The 23,505-nt window shown below is 35.6% G+C and overlaps 1 protein-coding gene across 1 annotated transcript in view; it reads right to left on the bottom strand.

Moving 5' to 3' along the window:
* Positions 1-1,304: 1,304 nt before the first annotated feature.
* Positions 1,305-23,505, bottom strand: part of ace (angiotensin I converting enzyme (peptidyl-dipeptidase A) 1) — a 56,419-nt gene continuing 34,218 nt past the window's right edge. Inside the window, exons 14-26 of the mRNA XM_056469949.1 lie at positions 21,847-21,983; positions 21,613-21,771; positions 20,197-20,284; positions 18,563-18,706; positions 16,287-16,478; positions 13,948-14,045; positions 11,701-11,873; positions 9,760-9,983; positions 9,028-9,172; positions 6,755-6,853; positions 6,520-6,642; positions 4,483-4,670; positions 1,305-1,572 (exon numbers count right to left, since the gene is read on the bottom strand). Of these exons, the coding sequence (XP_056325924.1) occupies positions 1,373-1,572; positions 4,483-4,670; positions 6,520-6,642; positions 6,755-6,853; positions 9,028-9,172; positions 9,760-9,983; positions 11,701-11,873; positions 13,948-14,045; positions 16,287-16,478; positions 18,563-18,706; positions 20,197-20,284; positions 21,613-21,771; positions 21,847-21,983 (1,970 nt within the window). The 3' untranslated portion in view covers positions 1,305-1,372. The remainder of the gene's footprint in view (positions 1,573-4,482; positions 4,671-6,519; positions 6,643-6,754; positions 6,854-9,027; positions 9,173-9,759; positions 9,984-11,700; positions 11,874-13,947; positions 14,046-16,286; positions 16,479-18,562; positions 18,707-20,196; positions 20,285-21,612; positions 21,772-21,846; positions 21,984-23,505) is intronic.

Raw genomic sequence — 23,505 nt, 5'->3', positions numbered from 1 at the left:
TTTTCCCAAATATTTTGTGATGTAAAATATTGATATTTAACAGAGTAAGTGGATATGACTTTCTCCATTTACTCTGTTAAACATCACTATTTTACATCGCAAAATATTTGGAGAAGAATTACAATTTTATAGGAGGGCTAATAAAATATATATTGACCATTTTTTACATAAAAAAAATTATTCTAGCCAAACTAAAATATATATGTTTTATATTTAACTTGTGTATGTGTATATATATATATGTATGTATTTATATATATGTATGTGTATATATATATATATATATATATATATATATATATATATATATATATATATATATATATATATATATATATATATATTGTAGTGGCACATCTTTCGTGCACATCCTTATGTACCACATTTTGCAGCTAGTCCAACAACCAGTATTTAAAAAATCGTGAGTAAGACCGAATCTTCTTTTAAAAAAAGGTTTGCAGAAAAGCAAAACAAAATACAAGGGTACAATAGACTCGATATAGTTCGGTCAAAAAACTGTGTTGCTTTCAACATCCATAACTGCAATCTGACTTAAATGTACGAACTAATGACATCATGACGTATTACTGTCGGAAGGCAAAAAAATACCAAAGTAAACGTTTTTAAATTGTATTAATTATTAAATTATGCATTTTAGATAATACAATCATTATAAATTCTTATTATAATTTAATATCTATTTTCAACATGTTCAACCTTTTTAACTAAATTATTATCACAAATAAATTATGCATAACTGTATCTTACATATATTATATATATATATATATATTTATTTATTTATTTATTTTTATTTTTTTTTTATTTTTTTATTTTTTGGGCTGGAATACTTTTGTTATGTAAAAAGTGGTCAATATATATTTTTTCATTTGGCTACAAAACAAATCACTGTTATTTAATGACTTGCCTAATTATATTTTCTAGTTAACCTAATTACCATTTTGGCAAAAATTAGCACCTTGTCAAATATTACGTGTATGTACTGTCATCATGGGAAAGACAAAAGAAATGAATCATTAGAAATGAGTTATTAAAAATATCACATTTAAAACAATAAACAAAGCCAAAACCTCTTTATAATTCTTTATATTCTATAAAGGTTTCCCAATAAAATCAATCAGAAACAGTTAAAACTATACAAATGATTGAAAACAGCAGTCAGACATCGAAAAAAATTTGTACAAATAAATTACAGAAGTCACCGTTCATTGCATAGTCAAACAAATTTGACCAAAAAAATAATAAATATACATTACATTCAAAAAGAGCTGTTTTTTTGTTTGTTTGTTTCTCCAAAAAGGTAATGACTGCATGGTAAGAAGAATATAATTTGTTGGCGGATTGGAGAATTTTACTTGAGCTCCATCTGAGACATGGATTTGTTCTTTAGGCGTTTAGTCTTGCTGTATCTGTAGGCTAAGAAGACGACGGCGAGCAGGAAGACGATGCTGAGGACCAGCAGGATCCACTGTCCCGCTGCGGCTCCCGCTGCATCCACACTCAACCCCAGAAAATTCACAGATTTCGGCGACTCCTCCACCACTGTGCTGACTGAAACACACAGGTAAGACATCTGTCAGATCTTACATTTGGGTTAATGAGATAGTTCACTCAAAAATGACCAATTCCTCATCATTTACTCATTCAAATTGTTCTAAACTTTTGATAACTTATTTCTTTCTTCTGTTGAACACAAAATAAGATATTCCAACACAATCTCACGGCAATTCGTAACTTTTTTTTTTTTTAAAGATTTATTTTTGGCCATTTTGCCTTTATTAGATAGGACAGTATTTTAGACAGGAAGCGAAGTTGGAGAGAGAGAGAGGGGGTAGGGTAGGGAAATGTCGTCGAGCCGGGATTCGAACTCGCGACGCCCTGACGTGCTACTGCACCATATGTCGACGCGCTAACCACTAGGCTATTGCGCCGACAAGCAATTCGTAACTTTTTGATTTAGTGGCTAATTCGTACGAATTCGTACGATCTAATTCGTACAATTTAGTACGATTTGCTCATCCGCCAATGACGGTTGGGTTTAGGGGTGGGGTTAGGTGCCACGCCTCCTTTTTAAAATCGTACAATTTCGTACGACTGAACTCGTACGATTTCTTACGAATTAGCCACTAAACTGTCAAATGTAAAATACTTACGTTTTCTCGTGAGATCAGGCTGGATATTCTGAAGAATGTTGGGGGAAAAACAGCCATTAGGTGTTTCTATCCAATGGTTTGTATTGAACGCATGCTCAAAACTGGAATGTTGCATGAAACATTTATGAATAAAGCAGCGAATCAAAGAAAAGTCAATTGCTGATAAATTGGTGCTAAATATCAAAATGGAAAAATAAATGTAATTATTGGTAATTTTTGTAATGTATAATAATAAATGATAACATTATAATATTAATTCATATTCCTTCAGCTTAGTCCCTTATTTATCAGGGTTCACCACAGCGGAATGAACCACCAACTTATCCAGCATATGTTTTACGCAACAAACGACATTTGTTCAAAATTTTAAATATGTCATTTAAAGCATAAAATGACAGTAGGTAAAAATAACAAAAAAAGTGCCATATTTTTAGATTTTTTTTTAGACAAAACTAATGTTATTTTAGGACTGCAGTTTTTTGTGTGGAAATAACCTCATTTTAAATCACAACAAATAAATCATTTACTATGTTGACCAAATTTTCTTTATTTAATTATCATTATTTTTATTTTTTTAGAAAATTTGCCAAACCTTTATGGGACAACCCAGATATGAACATTTTACTCAATCATATATAATATTAATTATTATTGTAAACTATACAGGTTTGGGGCAGTTGTGGCCTAATGGTTCTAGAGTCTGCCTAATCCAGTAGGTTGCAGGTTCAAATCTCAGGTCCAGCAGGGATTGGAGTGTATGTACAGCTGCACCATACACCACCACTGAGGTGAAGCTCCAGCAACAAAGACCCAAAACCCAACAGCTCCCCAGACACCACAGCTGTACTAGCTACCCACTGCTCCAGGTGTATGTGGGTGTGTGCGTGGGTATGTACTTGCTTGCTTGGATGAGTTAAATGCAGAGCACATGGGGTGGGATAAGTATATGGGAAACTAAATTGTGGTAGAAATGATTTTTTTTTACTTTCTAAATCTTTTTCAGCACTTTCACTTTTTCAAAAAAGAAAGTTTCTATTATAATATTAAGATAAAAATATACTGTCAAGCCCGAAATGATTCATAACCCTTTCAAAATCTGTGTTTGTTCAAAGGTAAATAAAAGCTGAGATTTTTTATTTTTTATTGTACATCGTCTTATTATCTTTTGAAAGAAGCCTGCATCATTTCCGGTCAAAAAAAAACTCGCTGGTTGAATAAAAATCTGAATTTGCTTGGGTTATGAATTATTCTGGGCTTGGCTGTATATAATGTTTTTTAAAATAAACCATGAAATAAATTGCAGTTATAATCCATCTCTGAAAAACGTCAAAGAATAACTCCTGATTATAATATGTGGTGCTTTTGAAAGTTGCACATTGTGAATCTTTTTTTTTTGTTTGGTTTTTTGTCTGGGATGTAAAAATTCAGACAAATTGTACTTCTCATCACTCAAAAAAAAAGTAAATTTATTAAAAATATATCTAAAATGTATTATGATAACATTCCATTCCAGAATGTCTGTATAATTAATGCATTAAATGAATATTGTTTTTAAATTATGTTAATTAATATTAAATTTAGTCAAATACTAAGACAAAACAAATTCTAGTGATATTCATCTAAATGAATTCATAACATGAATAATTATGGACGTTATGAAGTGCTTAAGAAAGATTCATTTTCTTTTCGTCTTAGTCTCTTTATTAATCTGAGGTTGCCACAGTGGAATGAACCACCAATATATCCAGCATATGTTTTACGCTTCCAGCTGCAACTCATGACTGGGAAACATCCATACACACTCATTCACACACATACACTACGGACAATTTAGCTTACCCAATTCATCTATACCACATGTCTTTGGACTGTTGGGGAAACCGGAGCATCTAGAGGAAACCCATGCCAACACGGGGAGAACATGCAAACTCCATACAGAAATGCCACCTGACCCAGCTGAGGCTCGAACCAGCGACCTTCTTGCTGTAAGGCGAACGTGCTACCCACTTCACCACCATTTTAGAAATGTTTTTTTTTTATGTAGTGTAAAGAAAGAGTCAAATATTGGGGAATTCTGCTACTCCATTAAAATGTACAATATTTAAATCAACTAAAAACAAACAGATCTTCCAAATCCTGTATTTTGGAAAGCTGTAGTTGTGAAATATCAAACTTTAATCTGCTCCAATTCATTTAACTGTAATCCATCTCAGTTTTCCAGCTGAAGCATATTTATTTCTCAATAAAACACAGGAAGCGCAGTGATAAAAGCAGCATTTGGGGGTTTACTCTTGAGCTCCGCTCTTACGTTTGTAAGGCGTCCAGTCGTACTCTGGCCATCCCAGGATGTCGCCGTTCTTCTTGTTCTCCTTCTCCAGCCACTCGATGAGCGGTTTGAAATACTCCATCAGAGGCTGGACGGACATTTTGGGCTGGCCTGTGATGATCTTCATGGCTTCAGGCCAGGGTTTACTGAAGCCCATCTTCATCACATCACTGACAAACGAGAACACAGCATTTACTCTCAGGCTAAAATGAAGAGGAGCTACAATCTACTTCTCTTTAACCTTGAATTTATTGATAGAAGTGCAAAGAAAAGTTTTCAGATTTGCAATGAGCCACACATTTCTCCACCTTCCTAAAATGAATGTACACCAGAATGAATTGCATTGATTTATTCATGATTATTGCTCGTATGATGATTTAAAGTGGTTCAGTTAGGTCAATATTGGTGCAACATAAATAAACAATCATATGAACACAAAACTGGATGTAAGAGCTATTTTAAACCATAGCGGTGTATAGTAATCTAACTATACATATAATATAGATACTTAACTACCCAGATAGAAAAGAATTCTGGCCCATATTTGGCATATATCTGGCACAGCAGACGTTCCCTAGTTTGGCAGAGGTGGCACAGTCTTTAGGGCGGCACACAATACTTGGGCCAGATGTTAATAATTGATTTGTGGGCCGTGTAAGTTTGGCCTATCTTGACATACATTTAAAATAAATTTTTATTATTTATCAGCCCATAGCACGCCTAAAGCACAATGCTTCATGGGTTAATCAATTTCTTTCCAGTCGTGACACATCAACATATCTGTACCAGTTCAGGCTCAGTTATGGGTTGTTAACTTGGCTGAGACTTGGCCCAGATATGGTCCATGTTTGGCCCTTGTCTGGAAGCCAGAACTGGTCCAGTCATGTACCGTAATTCACTGCGGCATGTGGGCCAAGCAAAAGCTGATTGTGTGGGTCAGAGCTAGGCCAGAGGTATGTGGGTATACACATAAACTTAAACAGACTATTCAAGTACTTTTACAACCCTAATAAGACCCTTGTGTATTACCTGATTATTTTGGACTGCTTCTTTACATTTCAGATTGTCGGTGAACACACCGGAATCTTTTCTTTGTGCTTTTGCCAAACAAATACAACCCACATAACAAAATTTCTTTGGCCCAGTTCTGGCCCACACAATCAGCTTTTGCTTGGCCCACATGCTGCAGTAACTTAGAGTACATGACTGGACCAAGTCTTGCTTCTATATAAGGGCCAAACATGGACCATATCTGGGCCCTAATCTCAGCCAAGTTAATAACCCATTACTTGGCCTGAATTGGGCCAGCTATGGAACATGTTTGGTCATTGTCGTTATTTGGTGTGTCACGACTGCAATGAAATTGATAAACCCATGAAGCATTGCGCTTTTGGCGCGATAATAAGGGAATGGTTTTTGATGGTTAATAATAATATAATTTGTAAAAGAATAATTTGGTTAATAAATTATATGTAATGTAGGTTAAATTTGGATATTTTGCAACATGCAGGAAACAATATATTAATAAATCTTGATTGTTTCCTAGATTAAAATGAAGGCATTAGAAGATGCAAACAGGAAGATGGAAATGACTTTGTGCATCAAAATATTTCTTTAATCAAAAAATTATTTAAATGTGGGTCAAGGTAGGCCAAACTTACGTGGCCCACATATAAATTTTTAACATCTGGGCCAAATACTACATTTGTCATTTGGCCCATGTCTTGCATGTTGCTTTAAAGACGGTGCCACCTCTGCCAAACATGGGCCATGTTTGGCCCACATGCTGTATGCCAGAGCCCGATAAATGCCTGCTGTGCCAGCTTTATGCCAAATCTGGGCCAGAATTCTTTGCTACCTGGGAAATTAAAGAGAATTAACAAATCACATATTTTTAATTTTGAAATTTTGAAATCATTGCATTTTACAAATTGTAATGGGTTGTGTAAGAATCTCACCATCATTGCTCTGAGTGCTTGTAAAAACTGGAGTGTCTCAGTTTGTGAGTGATTTACTGACCTCAGGAGTTTTCCTGCTTCTTTGGACTGGTAGATGTCACAGCTGTGGAGCGGCCCTTTGTGACCCGCAGCATCACACAGGCCTTTGTGGAACTGGAACTGGATTACAAAACTCACAAAGTACCTATTGGAGGCAAACCAAAGCAAACAGTCAGTCTAAAGACTTGTAGGATTGCCTGTGCTGTGTAATATGAAAGGAATAAGATGTTTTAGTCATTTTGTTTCTTGTCGTCTACCTGATATAGGGCACATTAGCTGGGATGTGAAACTTTGCGCCAGGGTCGAAGTCTTCCTCAGTGCGTGGGACGGGTGGACACAACCCCTGGTATTTCATTCTGGTAAAAATAGGAGAGATATTTCAGACTGCACAGTTTACATGTTAAAGTAATATACGTTATGGATTAATAATGGACTGTGATATTTAGGATTGGGCCTCAGAGGATATTCATCTTATCTGGAACACAGCACAAGTCTTTCTGGAAAGTTCATATTTACAGGTTTGGACATTTTTATTAGGAGATCAGGTATGATCATTTAGTCAGCAGTATCAAAGATCAGGCATTGTCAAAATGATTAATAACGAGCAGCAGTGTGTGTTCTAAATTTGATTTATGAAAGACCTATTCTGACAATTCTACAAATTCATTCATTTTCTTTTCAGCTTAGTCCCTTTATTAATCAGGGAATGAACTACCAACTTAACCAGCACGCTTTACGCAGTGGATGCCCTTCCAGCCGCAATCCAACACTGGGAAACACCCGTAGGCTACACTCTTGCATTCATACACATACACTACGGCCAATTTAGTTTAGTCAATTCACGCATGTCTTTGGACTATGGGGAAACTGGAGCACCCGGAGGAAACCCATACGAACACGGGAAGAACATGCAAACTCCACACAGAAATGCCAACTGACCCAGCAGGGGCTTGAACCAACGACCTTCTTGCTGTGAGGTAATCGTGCTACCCACTGCACCACCATGACGTCAGTTCTACACAATATTTTGTTAAACAACTAGATTTAATATTTTTAAAATTGGTTCAGCCAATGGTACAATATTGTGAAGTAAGCCTGTTGAAAGAATGTACAGTAGGCTATGATTATTATCTTAAATGGTATTGAGATCTCAAGATCATGAGTAAATCTTCTTTTGTACATTGAGTAAAATTACATTTTTGAAGATAGTGAGGGTGAAAAAACAACAAAATCTTTAAATTTTGACTTTTTGTGCAATTGTTAGCTTCATTCATTCATTTTCTTTTCGTCTTAGTCCCTTTATTATTCTGGGGTCGCCACAGCGGAATGAACCGCCAACTTATCCAGCATATTCTTTACATGGCGGATACCCTTCCAGCTGCAACACATCACTGGAAAACACCCATACACGCTAACCAATTCACCTGTACCACATGTCTTTGGACTTGTGGGGGAAACCGGAGCACCCGGAGGAAACCTACGTGAACGCGGGGAGAACATGCAAACTGACCCAGCCGAGGATTGAACCAGCGACCTTCTTGTTGTGAGGCACCATGGCGTCGCCTTTGTTAGCTTTAAACTCGCAAATGGGATGTTAATCTTCTAACAGCCCTGAAGTGAGGCCAGGTCACTGCGCGAGCTTTTTCCCGCGCATGCGCAATAGAAAGTGTTTGACGGAGGCGATGGTTTACCGGTAATATAATGCTGTAATAATGTCTAGTTTCTTACGGAGACCGAGCGTTTCGGTTATTATGAGGCCAGTCTTCCATTTTAGGCAGCTTTTTGCTTCTTTGACGACTCATTGACAGCGCCAGACAGTGAGTCCAGCTGAATACTATCTCAATGGGCCGAGGGTGTAGTTCCTCAGATGTAACGTTGTTAGCAAACAAACCATTAAGAGTTTGCTTTTATGTGGAATGATCGCTGCATATGTCAAGTGACTAGAAATATTAAACTTGTTTAAAAATATGCAAAAAAAAGTATCACTATTTTTAAGATTACCTTTATTTTGGGCAATATTTTTTGCATGTTTGCATTGTTACTAAGACATCAACTTTAGACATGTGTTTTGTTTTAACTAACGTTTATTTGCTTATTTACTGCATTTTTTATTTTCCACATAATGTTAATATATCGTTTTAAATAGGTTTATTTTGTTGTGGATGTCCCAGTTCATAAAACGTGATTTAATGTTTTGAGTTAAAGGGTCAGTTCACCCAAAATAAACACTTGTAATTTACGTCAGCTGTAATGGCTGAGCCATGCTTATACATAAAGAATAAATACATAATGGTTCAAAGGATATTTTATGCATATAAAATGCTGGGTTCCACACAATTGATATGTGTAGGAACAACATAAAGGAACAAATTTTTACAAATTTAGGTGGATCGAACATAAAACTATTAAGTTGTCCCCAAAAAAAACTCAAGAATTGTGTTGTTTCAGCCTATTGTAAATAAGTAACTTTAGTTTGAACAAACATCAAACATCAAAATCATAATTTTTTGACTAGTATAGAAAGGGTCACCTCAGGTTCCACCACTCTTTGTTGTATTCTGAGCTTGAGATCCTTCCATCAAACACTTTCCACCTCCACTGGTCCATCAGGTATCCAAATGGCAAAAAGGCAATCTTATCCAATGCAATGCTCATCAGGAAGTTGATGGTGCTCTCTATAGATCAGTAAAAGGGCACTTGAGCAATTCCAGCGTTATGGATGTGACATTCGCAGTTAAAACTCAACACATAAATGCACAGAGAAAGTTTATGTTCACATTATATTGAAGCATCTGTTTATATATACTAAAGCAACTCACCACAGTGTTATGGGATCAGAAAAATATCAATCTGTGAACTTTTTTAGATTTTAAATGAGGAAATTAAACATGCCTCATGGATGTGACCAAAAAAGTATATGCAAGTTTACAGTATACAACATACTTTGTAGAAATTATGTGAATTAAATTGCACAGCCCCAAAAAATAATGCTAATCAAAAGGAGAAGAGTCTGCTCACTATAGAACAAAAATGATTGTTTTTATTATATTTGACATTTTTTGCATTTATGAGGAAAAAGCTTGGTTATGGATGTGTAAGATGAAAAATTGACTCTTGTGTGACTTTGGTAAATCAAATATAATTGTTTAAAAACAATTTAAGTATTTTTAAAGTACTGTAAAATACTTGCTTACACAAAAAAAAAACTTACAAAACACACCATAAATGCCAGTTCAAACTCTAAGCTTCTATTCTGAGATACCTGCATTGTCCTCCACCTTGTCCAGCAGGCCGATGCTCTGAAGATGTTTAGGTGTGGCTACTGACAGGGCCAGTACGTCACCGATGGCCTCGTGGAAACCAGGGTTGGCGCCGTCGCGGAAAGAAATGGGCTGATCCTTATACTGCAGGAAGTACTGAATGTGGCCCATCTCATGGTGCACAGTAATGAGGTCATCCATGGTCACCACCGTGCACTGCTTGATCCTAGAGAAGGTAAGAGGATGGACACGAGATAACACAAGGGAAGGAAAAGCCTAGACATTTGATTTTTCATTACTCGCTTTATCAAATTAACAACAAAAGGGTGAAACTGTTGTTTGTTTAGCCAATGAACGCAATGAATATGGTCTCTTTCTAAAAACTAGCGGATGGTCTGTGAGAAGCATATGAAATTGATACATTTTAAAAGCGCACTTGCATACTGTTAAATACTATAAAAATATACTGTTTTTATTATTTACTATTCAATAATCATAGTTTATATTCATAATAAATTGGTTAAAGGGCACATAGTTTACCTATTTTTTATGATTTAATATTAATATTATGGTTCTTCTGAGTGTGCCAGTTTAGGTTCAGTTTAAAACACAATTCAGATTTTTTTATTATAATGTGTTAAAAAGTGTCATGTTGGGGGCGTGTCCACAGTTCGCTGATTTATGGGTGTGTTGCTTCACGTGTAGATTAGTTTCGGCTTCCCGCCAACGTAACAAGGGGCGGGGCCATGAGCTCACCCGCTCTGCGTTTGCAACAGTCTGACAGGCAGACGGAGAAGGAGAGAGAAGATTGTACATGTACGACTCTGACACAGACCAAACAGAGAGTACAAAATCATTTGTGTCTTTGTACAGTTTTACAGCCAACTGTGTGCTAGTTTCAAGTGCTGAGCTTGTACACAGAAACTAATAACCACGCACACTGAATTAACTTTGACTGAGGTACCGGATGGGCCGCTCGAAGCCGCGACACGGCACACCAGACACTCTCTGTTGCGCGGCAGAAACATGTGTCCCGAATCGTCGCGCCACGCATTTTTGAATTCTAAACATAGGTTTCTGCAGTGGTCCGCGGCGCCCAGCCGTCGACTTGAGTGTACGCTGATAGAAACCTATGTTTAGAATTCTAAAACGCATGCTAGTTAAGATCACAGGGAGCTTCTGGGATCGCGAGAAATGCAAACGGCTGAAGTATAAGGTAGACTCAATGAGAAGTACACATGTTTGCAAACCTACCTAAAGATACAACCAATAATTCCGATTAGAGTGATAATGTGGAGAATATTGATCTTGTGTTGAGCCCAATGAGCCTTGCATCTAAAAATAGAGCTAGCGTGTTCCTTTAGTGATATCGCTTCGACTCATGCTGAAAATGGCGGACGTGAATCAACAAACTGAGGATATGATGACGCGCCTGTCAATCAATATTGGTGGGCGGGGGGACCGCTCTCCTACGTCAGGTAGCGGTCGATTTGAAAACAGCTCCAATTGGTCCACCGTTTTTTATGTTGTTAAATTGAAAAAAAAAGCACTGGGTGTGCTTATATCACCCCAAAATGACAGTCTATACACCATACATGCACATATGTCTGTCCAAACAGCTTGAAAAGTAGATTTTTTACCATAGGTGCCCTTTAAAGGAACAGATCACCCCAAAATTTACTGGTAATTTACTCATCCTCAAGTGGTCACAAACATATTTGAGTTTTTTTATTCTTCTGTTGAACAAAAAGATGTTTTGAAGAAAGCTGAAAACCTGTAACCATTGACATCCATACATACAGTAATAAAATACTATACAAGTCAATAGCTACATTCTTTAAAATATCTTTTGTGTCCAACTAGAAAAAACAGGCTTGATTGCTGTGTGAAATGATATCACACCAGTGTGTTGTATATCAAGGCGTTTAAAGTGATTGACATACCTGAAGTCTTTGCGGTTATAAAAATCCCAGGCAGAGGCATGGCACACCACTTCACGGCCATCTGTTGGCTTTTCCAACATGGACTTGTTCCAGAACTCAGGAGGCATGGGCAGAAGACCCAGAGATGTGAAAAACCAGTCCGATTCCTCAAACATCCGCTTGGGGGTCCAGCCCTGAAAAACCAAGTAGTTAGAATATTCAGTTCAATAATATTTTATTTGTATAGTGCTTTTCACAATAATTATTGTTTCAAAGTAGCTTTACAAAAGTTACAATCGAATTCAGAAAAGTTAAAGTTATTAGTTACTATAAATGTATTAGTTGGGCCCGTCACATTAATCAATATATCGACTTTATCGCACAAAGCATGGACATGACCTTAATCACTTTTGGTGATGCAATATATAATCGCCCATACATAACCAATTGTAGCAACATTTAGCTGATTGCGCAGCCTCTCTATCACTATTGGAGGTTTCAGCGTCAGTATGGTTAAAAAACACTATAGTATTCACTATAAATTACTATAGTATAATTTCATGTGGGTGTCTGACAACTGAAAACAGATCTGGTAGCAAATATCGCAGCCTCTGTTACTTACTTTTTTACCTTGCACTGTTTTGTTAACATTTATTATTATTTATTTAGGATATGCGTTTTCAAGTTCTGATTCCATATATTCAATATTCAATATATTCAAATATTCAATATATTTTGGTGCAATATATTGTAAAACAAACAACAGATATTGTGACAGAACTAGTATTGGTTACTAATAACTTTATCTAAATAACTAATAACTAATTACTATTAACTATCAGTTAAAGTTGTTATATATAAACCTAGTTAACCTGCAGTTATATTAATACATAGTTATATTAATACATATAAACTTGAGTTTCTTTCTTCTGTTGAACACAATGTAATATACACCAAAAAAAAGTTGGAAAAAACAGTCATGGGTTTTTTTCCTACAATGTAAGTGATTGGCTGTTTTTTACAACATTCTTTAGAATCTTGTTTGGTTTTCAACAGAAGATTCTTAACATTGTAGAACCACAGTGTGAGTATATGGGGTTACATGGACCATCTCTTTATCTCCAATTTTTGTATTGTCTATTTCAATTTCCAAACTATCTGTTAATTAACAGGTTCAGTATTTTGTGATTCACAAGTATTTTTTGTTTATTTCCAGTAGTGAATGGGCTATATGCACAGCTAGTGTATTTCAGTAAATGATGAACTTCCTGTGAAAGCTTTATGTGGCTATTTTCAATTTCATAAGGTTCCTTTTACAGCATCGATGTTGTAATGTAATTCAAATACAATCAGTTAAATAGACGTAAGCATCCATTTGGTTATTAAAGCGTAAAAAGAAACGAAAGACCATCATTCGCCGCAAGCTAGCGCAGAAATTCCATTGAAAACACTGGGGTAAATAAATTTGCGTATTTTAAAGACATGGCGCAGAAAAAAAATAATTTAATGCAGTGCTTCTTGTTTGGTCTGACACCCACTTAATATCGTATCTCAGTCAGGCAGTGAAAAGAGAAATCGCTGTTATTTAGAGAAATCAGATCTTAAAGGTAGCAATTTTGTATAGGATGACAATTAATGAAGCCCTGGGGCTGGCTGACTGAAAATAAAAGTCGGTGTGCATATACCCTTTTGCATTATGGGACGTTGATCTCTGTTCGGTCAACTTTTGATGTTGAAAATTCAACTCTACAGTTTAACAAAGTGACTTTGATTGACATTTTAATAGTTTGAGATAATATAATGTATAAGATAATATTATAAAGAGAAATAAATCTGTAAAATAACAGAAACTGTACTGGCAGCTTATTACCAGGTTTTTTGTACCTTAATTTACAACACCATCCCAGACAATATATCACTTCAAACTATTAAAAATGTCAGAAAAAGTTAATTTTTCTAACTTTCCATCATCAAATGCTTTCGGAGGAAAGACCAAGGTCCCATAATGCAATTTAAAAGCAAAATTAAATGAAATACGGAAAACTGTCAATTTACAGATATGTTTTACAGTGTAAGAGTCCTATCTGCACATATCAGATGACAAAACAAGATGCTATTTCTTGCTATTTATATATGTTTACAGCATCTTTATTTAACACTTGATGTAAACAGCCACAGCCTTCAAGGACTATCTGAAATGGGACTTTTCCATGAGCTCAGACTACGAGATCTAGTAATAGACTTAAGTGTTTACAGTTTTGATCTTACTTGTGCGATCATGGCCGGCGTGGCATCCACTTGTGTGGCATCGGGGTATGGATTGACGAGGTCCATGATACCAGACCATGTCTGAGCCCACATGTTTCCTGAGATAAACCAAACCATGCAAAAAGATCAGCCAACTAAAATGCAGGATGTCAGAAAGTATGGTGTTTCTCTGACCACTGGCATTGGAGGAAACCACGGCGACAGGAATTCCAAGCCATTTAATCTCCAGTCATGTGGAATCATTGCGCACACACATACACACAAGTGCACACAATTTCCCACACGTGCATATCCAAATGCAGTCACTAAAGTATACACACACACACACACACATTCACATTCACACACACACACATTCACGCTTGATGATTTTGAAAGCAAATTATATCCTGTCGATTGCTTTGGAGTTGCCGCAAACAGCTACAGAATATCAATGCAAACCCTCATGAAAAAAAGAAGTGTGTGTGAAAAGTATTTTTTGATTGACACCATTTTGAATGTTTAGTTTTGCTTTTTATGATTTTCTCAATTTTTCTAGGTCTAGTTACTTCTGTGAAAAAGAGATTCGCGTGTAAGAAATTTTTAAAAGGTTATTGTAGTTTTTATTGTATTCTATTCTTATTTGCTTACGCCCTAGTTACAGTTATGTGTACAAATTGATCTACTTGCTTACTGCTTCTAGCATTCAGAATGATCTAATCTAAATAAATGAAGTAATGAAAAAAAATACCCTTATTCACTGAATAACTTTGCTTTGGCTTATTCCTTCCTTTATCAAGGGACACCAAAATGGAATGAATCATCCATTGTAAAAAGACGTAATTAATAATATAAGTTATAGGAATATAAATAGTTAGTTTGACTATTACTATGTGTCTGACAATCACATTTATTTTTGATTATTTACCAAATTATAAACTGCTGTCAGGCCAGATATTATATTGTGTTTTATTCTTTCCTATTCTGATTTAATGTATATAAGTCAAAATCGGTCATGTAATATTTTGTTTTGTTCTATGGCAATTCGTAACTGTTTTACATTTAGTATGATAGTAGTGCCTCAGCACACACCAACCCCAAAATACTATAAATTCTGTGTGTACCTCACACAGGTGAGTGGGTTTAACAAATCACTTGTAGAAAACACGCTCATTTATTTCACAGACACATTAACCGACACAATCACTGTGCATTTATGAATTGTGCTTCGCACGGGTGAGTGGGCCTGACAAACCACCCCACCTGACAAACCACCCCACACTCTTACTCTAGCACTAAGTGAAGTTTATTTATAAGCCAATTTCAAGATGATCACATGCTTATGATTGACTGCAGCTGCATGGTCACACATTAGCTAACACATGATTTATCAATCAGATGAATCCTAACACACTATAAATAACCAGAGTTTCTTACCTTAGTTATCTTTATCTTGAAGATTCCCCCCTTCCACCCCTACTCCTTCCTCTTATTTCTGGATAAGGTGGCATGGTGGCTCAGTGGTTAGCACTGTTGCCTAACAGCAAGAATATCATTGGTCCAAGTCCTTACTAGGCCAGTCCATTTCTCCCCCTGCTCGTGTGGATTTGCCCCGGGTTCCCCGGTTTCCTCCCACTGTCTAAATACATGTGGCATAATTGACTAAACCAAATTGGCACTATAGATGAGCTCTTACTCAGGCTTCTACCTATGCCCTCAGTCAGCCGTTATCTCTCCATAGCAATCCCTATAATCTGTCATAGGCCCTAACTAAACCAGGGGAATTCTTGAGACCTACCTGATCTCAAATTTCCCTCTCGCTCTTCAAACTGGAGGGAGCCCCGGGCTCGAGGATCTTCCTGGCTCAGGGCTCTCTCCCGGGACAGCATGTCAAACACGCTTTCTATCAACAGCTAAATGTGAACTCTTAATTCTCCGAGCAGAAACAAGCGCTTCTTGTGTGTATTGCCTCTTCTGTTGAATCACTGAATGCCTCCTCAATTGTAAGTTGCTTTGGACAAAATTGGCTGCTAAATGACTACATTAAAATGTAATGAATTGGAAGCTTGCACAAAATTTTCTTTCCCCCTCAAATGTACAAACTTCTTTAATCTTATTAAAAAATCACTTAAAAAAAAAAAGTTACGTTTTCTTCAGGGATTGGTCTAAATTTGTCACAAAATACCACCAGCTCTTATAAAGTAGATGTAGACCCTTTCTCAACTCTGAAATCTGCCTATTCCAATTAGTCAGCATTACTGAACTTGTTGACATTTTTAAACATGTTTTAAGATATTTTCTAACCACAGCATCATATAATTCAGTTCAGATCATGTTATTATGAATATTGCATCTCTCACCGAGCAAATGAGCAGGAATTGGTCCTTTCAGGTTGATGCGTTCTGGTCCATATTTCTTGTACAGTGCCCTGCGCACATAAGCATGAACGCTGAGGTAGAGCGGTTCTAGATCTTTCCACAAGGCCTCCAGATCCTGTTCAAAAGTGGGAGTCTCATACAGAGAGCGCCAGAATGCCCCGTTATCCGTGTGACCTGATAATCCACAAACAATCAGCATTAGGGCTTCGTTCATGAGCTATACTCATTTTGACTTGCTTTTAAAAATGTAGGTTAAAAACTTCATTCAAATGTAAATATCTTAATCCAGTTAAGTCCTGTGTTACATGAGTTGTTTCTGGGGTCTGTCAATCAATTAAAACATGTAATTACAGTACATTGCAAATAATTAATCTACTAAGAGAGTTAACTGAAAAACTTTCTACAAAAGAAAACTTAGTCATTATGTTAAAGACAAAAATATTTAGACATTTCCAAAAAAAAAAAAGAAACCGAAACTGCTAGGAGGTGAGGGTAAATACTTAATGAGCTATACACTCACCGACCACTTTATTAGGTACATCTGTCCAACTGCTCGTTAACACAAATTTCTAATCAGCCAATCACATGGCACCAACTCAATGCATTTAAACATCTCCTGCAGTTCACACTGAGCATCAAAATGGGGAAGAAAGGTGATTTTAAGTGACTTTGAACGTGGCATGGTTGGTGCCAGATGGGTTGGTTTGAGTTTTTCAGAAACTGCTGATCTACTGGGATTTTCACGCACACCCATGTTTAGGGTTTACAGAGAATGGTCTGAAAAAGAAAATATCCAGTGAGCGGCAGTTCTGTGGGCACAAATGCCTTGTTGATGCCAGAGGTCAGAGGAGAATGGCCAGACTAACTCCAATAACCACTTGTTACAACCGAGGTATGCAGAAGAACATCTCTGAACATACAACACGTTGAACCTTGAGGCGGATGGGCTACAGCAGCAGAAGACCACACCGGGTGCCACTTCTACAATGGCTACAATGCGCACAGGCTCACCAAAATTGGACAATAGAAGATTGGAAAAACATTGCCTGGCCTGATAAGTCTCGATTTCAGCTGCGACATTCGGATGGTAAGGTCAGAATTTGGCATCAACAACATGAAAGCATGGATCCATCCTGCCTTGTAGCAACGGTTCAGGCTGGTGGTGATAGTGTAATGTTGTGGACGATGTTCTACTGGATACGTCCAGCAGAATAACGCTCCATGTCATAAAGCTCAAATCATCTCAGACTGGTTTCTTGAACATGACAATGAGTTCACTTTACACAAATGGCCTCCACAGTCACCAGACTCAATCCAATAGAGCACCTTTAGGATGTGATGGAACGGGAGATTGGCATCATGAATGTGCAGCCGACAATCTGCAGCAACTGCGTGATGCTATCATGTCAATATGGAGCAAAATCTCTGAGGAATATTTCCAGTACCTTGTTGAATCTATGCCACAGAGGATGAAGGCAGTTCTGAATGCAAAAAGGGGGTCCAACCCGGTACTAGTAAGGTGTACCTAATAAAGTAGCTGGTGAGTGTAGTTACTGTGCCAATTATTCATCCAAGTGTTTTAAAATAATAGAAAAAAAGAAGTTGAAATGAAAACTGTTGCATGTTGATCTAAAAACACTTCCAATATGGTTTGTGGAAATTAATTTCCTTGGCAAAACTTGGCACAAACAGACAATCTTGTTTAAAATTTAACAGATTATTACCTTTTTATTTACTGAACTGTATAAAATCAATATCACATCTTTGCGTGTTATTTGGGCTAAAACAGGTCTAATGTGAAACTGAACTCATAGCTTGTGTGATTGCTCAGCTACATCACACGAGAAAAAAAACACATATGGACAAAAACTCATACTTAAACTAATTTTTGAAAATTAGTCTCATTAGTCTCATTAGTCTCAAAATCTGTCTCATATAACTGCATTCAATAGGCTCCATCACACAGTGGGTGGCATTATGTTAGACAATATGAAATATAAAGATCTGGGGCTTGGAGAGTAGTTTTTTAAAAAAAAAAAAAAAACATTTATTTTTTGGCTTTTTTGCCTTTATAAGGATAGGACAGGATGAGTAGAGAGAGAGACTCAAACTTGAGATACCTGAAGTACAATGGAGCTTTATATTGGCACACTGTCTAGTGTTAATTGCATTAAAAATTTTAGTGCATTATTTTTCCATAACTAATGAAGTAAAAATGTTTAAAAAAGCCAGAAATTGGTTTATTGTTAGATACTGACCATTGCTTTTAGCAGCGGAGTTGGCGAGCTCCACATATCTCTTGTAGCTGTTGCGGATCTCTCTACCTGAAGCATTTCTCCAACCCTGCCAGGCAAACAGCAGCTCGTCGTAATCCCGCGACTCAGCCATGATCTTATTCAGATCTGGAAAATAAAACACAGTCACATTGAATGCAGAGCAAAAAGCGGCTGTAGATCAGTTTGACAGGCTGCCGTATGAAAAACAGAAGCTAAGCGCTTTCATTGTTCACTGTTAAACTGTTTACAGATGGGTTTATGGTCTACAAGTGGGTTTTGCACAGCATGTTAAATAACAGCAAATAAAACTTTTATTATAAACGTAACTTATGTGCTGACTTTCATAATTTTTACAGTATATTGTAAATAGTGAATTTAATTTAGCAAAAATTGATGGTGAAAATCCAAAATAAAGGTTTTTGACAATTTAAGTGTGTACATTTATTATGTATATACATATAAATACACACATGAATGCATATATTTGAGAAAATATGTATTTATATTTAGATAAAAAATTGCCTATATGTATGTGATACTATAATTTTAATATCTATAACAAAATAAAATTGTTTTGTAAAGTTGTGTTTTTATGTATGTGTGAATCGCGTATACATAATAAATATATATAATACACACATATGTCAAAACAAACTGTTATTTTGGATGTGATTAATCATGAGTAATCTTTGCCCTGCACTAATTGTAAACAAAACCAATAAAAAAAACAGACAAAATGAAAATGCAATAAACAATAATATTATTTAAAATTATTACAATTCATTTACATTTTAATGAATGTAATTAAGTTATTACTGTACATGGGCTAAGAGGAAGATTTAAATTTCTGCTTTCTTTATTATTATTTTTGTAATTGTATTTATACATTTATATATTATTTATAATGTATTTATTGTAATAAAAGTCCATTCATTCATTTATTTTCCTTCGGCTTAATCCCTTATTTATCAGGGGTCGCCACAGAAGAATGAACCACCAACTATTTTGCCTATGGCATACGTTTTACGCAACGGATACCATTTCAGCCGCAACCTACTACAGGGAAACACCCAAACACTTTCACATTCTCACACACATACACTACGGCCAATTTAGTTTATCCATTTCACTTAAAGCGCATGTGTTTGGACTGTGGGGAAAACAGGAACACCTGCAGTAAATCCACACGAACACAGGGAGAACATGCAAACTCCACACAGAAATGCCAACTGGCCCAGCAGGGGCTTGAACCAGCGACCTTCTTGCTCTGAGGCGACATAAATATAATAACTCCTATATGATGATTATTCTTTATACTTGGTCACTATCCAAATTACTTATTATCCACATAATTTTCCCCATCACTTTTGCCCATAAATATCTGTTATTTTGAATGACAATGAAACAATATTTTGCCTTTATTTAGTATTTTCAGAACCGTCACTGTGGCATTACAAACAGTGGGTTTAAAAGAACTTTTCTTCAATATAAAATTTATTACAAATGTACATGTACACATAAAAGTTTAGACTGCAAGTGCCAATCATAAATTGTGAATCATAAAAGAAGATAATTTGAGAAATGTCTCAACATTTTTTTTAATCATTTTTACTTACCTGGATCCAGAGGCAGACAGTTTGATTCGTCCTTGCAGACTGTCGCCACACTGTACAGGGTCTCCATGGATGCTAGTAAATTATTGTACTATGAACATAAAAAAACATGACAATAAGATCATATTTTAGTCTTTAATAAAATAATCTCTATCAACAGGATCTGTAAGCAACCGCTAATACCACTAAAATCCAATAAATCCAAACTAAACCTTAAAAAACGTTTGCAGTATTGCTCTTACAGTAGAGTAAAATATTTGTAAGTGTTCGACACATTTGTCAACAACTTTAATTATAATGTCTAATGAGTTAAAGAATATAAATTATTGACCTTTATTTCTATTAATCAAAAAAGTCTTTAAAAATAGTGTAGTTGGGTTTCCATGAAGACATGAAATGGTTTTCAACATTAATAATTAAACTTCTAAAAATAAATGTTCTTTATTACCATCAGTCATTCTATAAACCAGAGCATACATTTTGACATGCACTAATGCTCTTTTTGAAAACTGAAATGCTTCTTGTATATGGCATCACTGCAAAATGCTAAATTATTTTACAGATTTGAGATATTCATCCTTCAAATTAAAGGTGAATTAAAGGGGATTTGGAATGATACCATAGAAGGACTATTTTGGGTTCCATAAAGAACCATTTATTGAACACTGTAAAAAATATCTGTAAATTAGCAGTTTTCCGTATTTTGTTATTTTGTATTTTTTTATGCTTTTGAATTGCATTATAGGACCTTGATCTTTCTTCCAACAACTTTTAACCTTGAAAATTTGGGGGAAAAGTGGCTTTTATTAACATTTTTAATAGTTTAAAGTGATATTTTGTCTGGGTTGGTGTTGTATATTACACTACAAAAACATTGTAATAAACTGCCGGTACATTTCCTGTTATTTTACTGACTTATTTCTCTGTATATTCATTCTTATACATTATATATTTCAAACTACTAAAACGTCAATAAAAGTCTCTTTGCTAAACAGTAGAGTTGAATTTTCAACATCAAAATTCGACAGAGCAGAGATCAACGTCCCATAATGCAATTTACAACCATAATTGAACGGAAAACATTTTCAGTGAATCACAAAATATGGAAACTGTTTATTAACAGATATTTCTTTTTTCTTTGTGTGAAAAACATTTTACAAACCATTGCCAATTAAGATACATTTTTAAGAGTGTTGAGTAAATCAGCTCATAATAATGAAACACTAAGACTATGATTTTGTCCTCAGATAATTATTTTCCTCAATATGTTTAAGTATAAAGCCTCAATAAATAAAAAAATTAGCAAAAATTTACTTCTAACTAAATCTTTAAAAACAACATCTGCACTATTGCTCTTTCAGTGGAGTAAACTATTTGTCAGCTGATGTACGTAAAGTGTTAAACATCTGTCCATCCTACCTCCACGAGATCTTCTGCAGAAAGCGCAGCCCTCTCGAGGTCACTCAGTTTGGTCAGGATCCTCTTCACAGACTCATCCTGAAAGTCACTGGTGTCATATTTACGGGCCTCTAGTCCGTAGATCTTGGTGTGATTGGCCATCTCCAAGTTTTTTTGCAGCTAAAGCCAAAGATTACAGCATGAGACTCTGAGAAATAGCAGTGTCGTACAGTAGATTGCAGGTCTGGGCCTCACCATGTTCTCTTTGTGGGCTTCGGTGATGTCAGTGTTGTAGGTCCAGGAGGACTCGGTGTAAGCGTTCCAGACCTCCTCGGCGGTGCTGTTGTATTCATCTAAAAACTGCTTGGCCTGCATCTCGTCTGTTATTTTACCTGAGGGATTCAGGAAACATGAGAATGAGTTCTGCACAGTTTCTGAGGAGGTCTTTTATAAGACAGGAGTACTATACAATTGCAAAAGGAATCAATCCTGACAAAGACAACATCATTCTCAATCCAAAGATCCATTCCACACAAGATTTTTTAGGTTCTTCACCATAAGGAAAAGTGGTTCTTTACAGTTAATGTTCAATTATGGTTCCATTTCGGTTATATGTTCTTCTATGGCATACTGTAGGTCTCAAACTCTATTTCTGGAGGCCCTCAGCTCTGCACAGTTTCACTCCAACCCTAATCAAACACAGCTGATTCAACTAATCAAGGTGTTCAAGACTACTAGAGACTATTAAGCAGAGGTGAGTTGGAGGTGGTTGGAGCTAAACTATGCAGAGCTGCGGCCCTCCAGGAATTGAGTTTGAGGCCATTGTTCTATGGCGTCTCTGCAGAAATATGGAGCCAGATCAGTGTCACAAATAATACATTTACAAAATAAACTTTATACACAAGTCATATTTACAATATCCAGTTTGTAAATTCAAAAGGCAATTCGTAAGTGCACACATCCTATTCATAATTTCAGAACACAATTTATAAATGCACACATCCAATTCATTTGGGGAAATATTTCTGATTTTTACTGGTAAATTCACAAAATGTGTTTTGAATTTACAAATTGGATTTGTGTCTTTATTAATTGTTTTGAAATTACGTATTGGATTTTGTAAAAATGATTTGTGCTGTGCATGTATGAGTTTTATTTTTGAAAACGTATTATTTTTGAGACTCATCTGGCACCATCATACAGGAACCCCTTTTTGGGACATTTATTTTAAGGGTGAATATCTACAATCTTTAAGATAAATGCACCAATGTCATAGAAGAACCATTTTTGGTTTAAAAAAAGAACATCAGTGGAACATCAAGTGTACGCTGTAAAAATGATTGGTTCCACTCAATTCCTTCATGTTGTCCACACAAATAACTTAATTGTTTTTACAAAGCAAAAATCATTTTTTATGTGTATGTTCTAATCTAGTGTATGGAATCAGTGCTAGTAATAAAGAACTTATTTATTTTCATTGGTGCAATTTATTAATTTTAAAACCATTATGATTATGTTATTTTGCTAGACTTTTTTTTAGGATATTTCAATGAATAAAAAGATCTCTTTTCTTTATTGGATCTGTCTTTGATTAGTAACAAAATGGATTTAATTTGAGTTTAATTGACTTAAAATTTCCAGACTTTTGAATACTTGTGTACGCACAGAAGCAAAAAGACAGGTTTATTTAATTAATTAAACTTTTTGATTACTGTGTAAATTGTGAATTCTATTTTTTAATTAGTTAGACATTATGATCAAAGTTATGATGTTTAAAAATATATATTTTCTGCATGGTTAAGTCATATTTTAATATATTATTATGAATTCATTTTATGTTATAATTGACCATTTAACTTTTTATTTTATTCCATAAAATATGATGTCTAATTATTTACATACATTTATTTTTAG

The sequence above is a fragment of the Danio aesculapii genome, chromosome 12, assembly GCF_903798145.1.
Source record: "Danio aesculapii chromosome 12, fDanAes4.1, whole genome shotgun sequence".
Taxonomy (NCBI): domain Eukaryota; kingdom Metazoa; phylum Chordata; class Actinopteri; order Cypriniformes; family Danionidae; genus Danio; species Danio aesculapii.
Note: the sequence above shows the minus strand (reverse complement) of the source record. Positions and strands in the feature narration are given on the sequence as shown.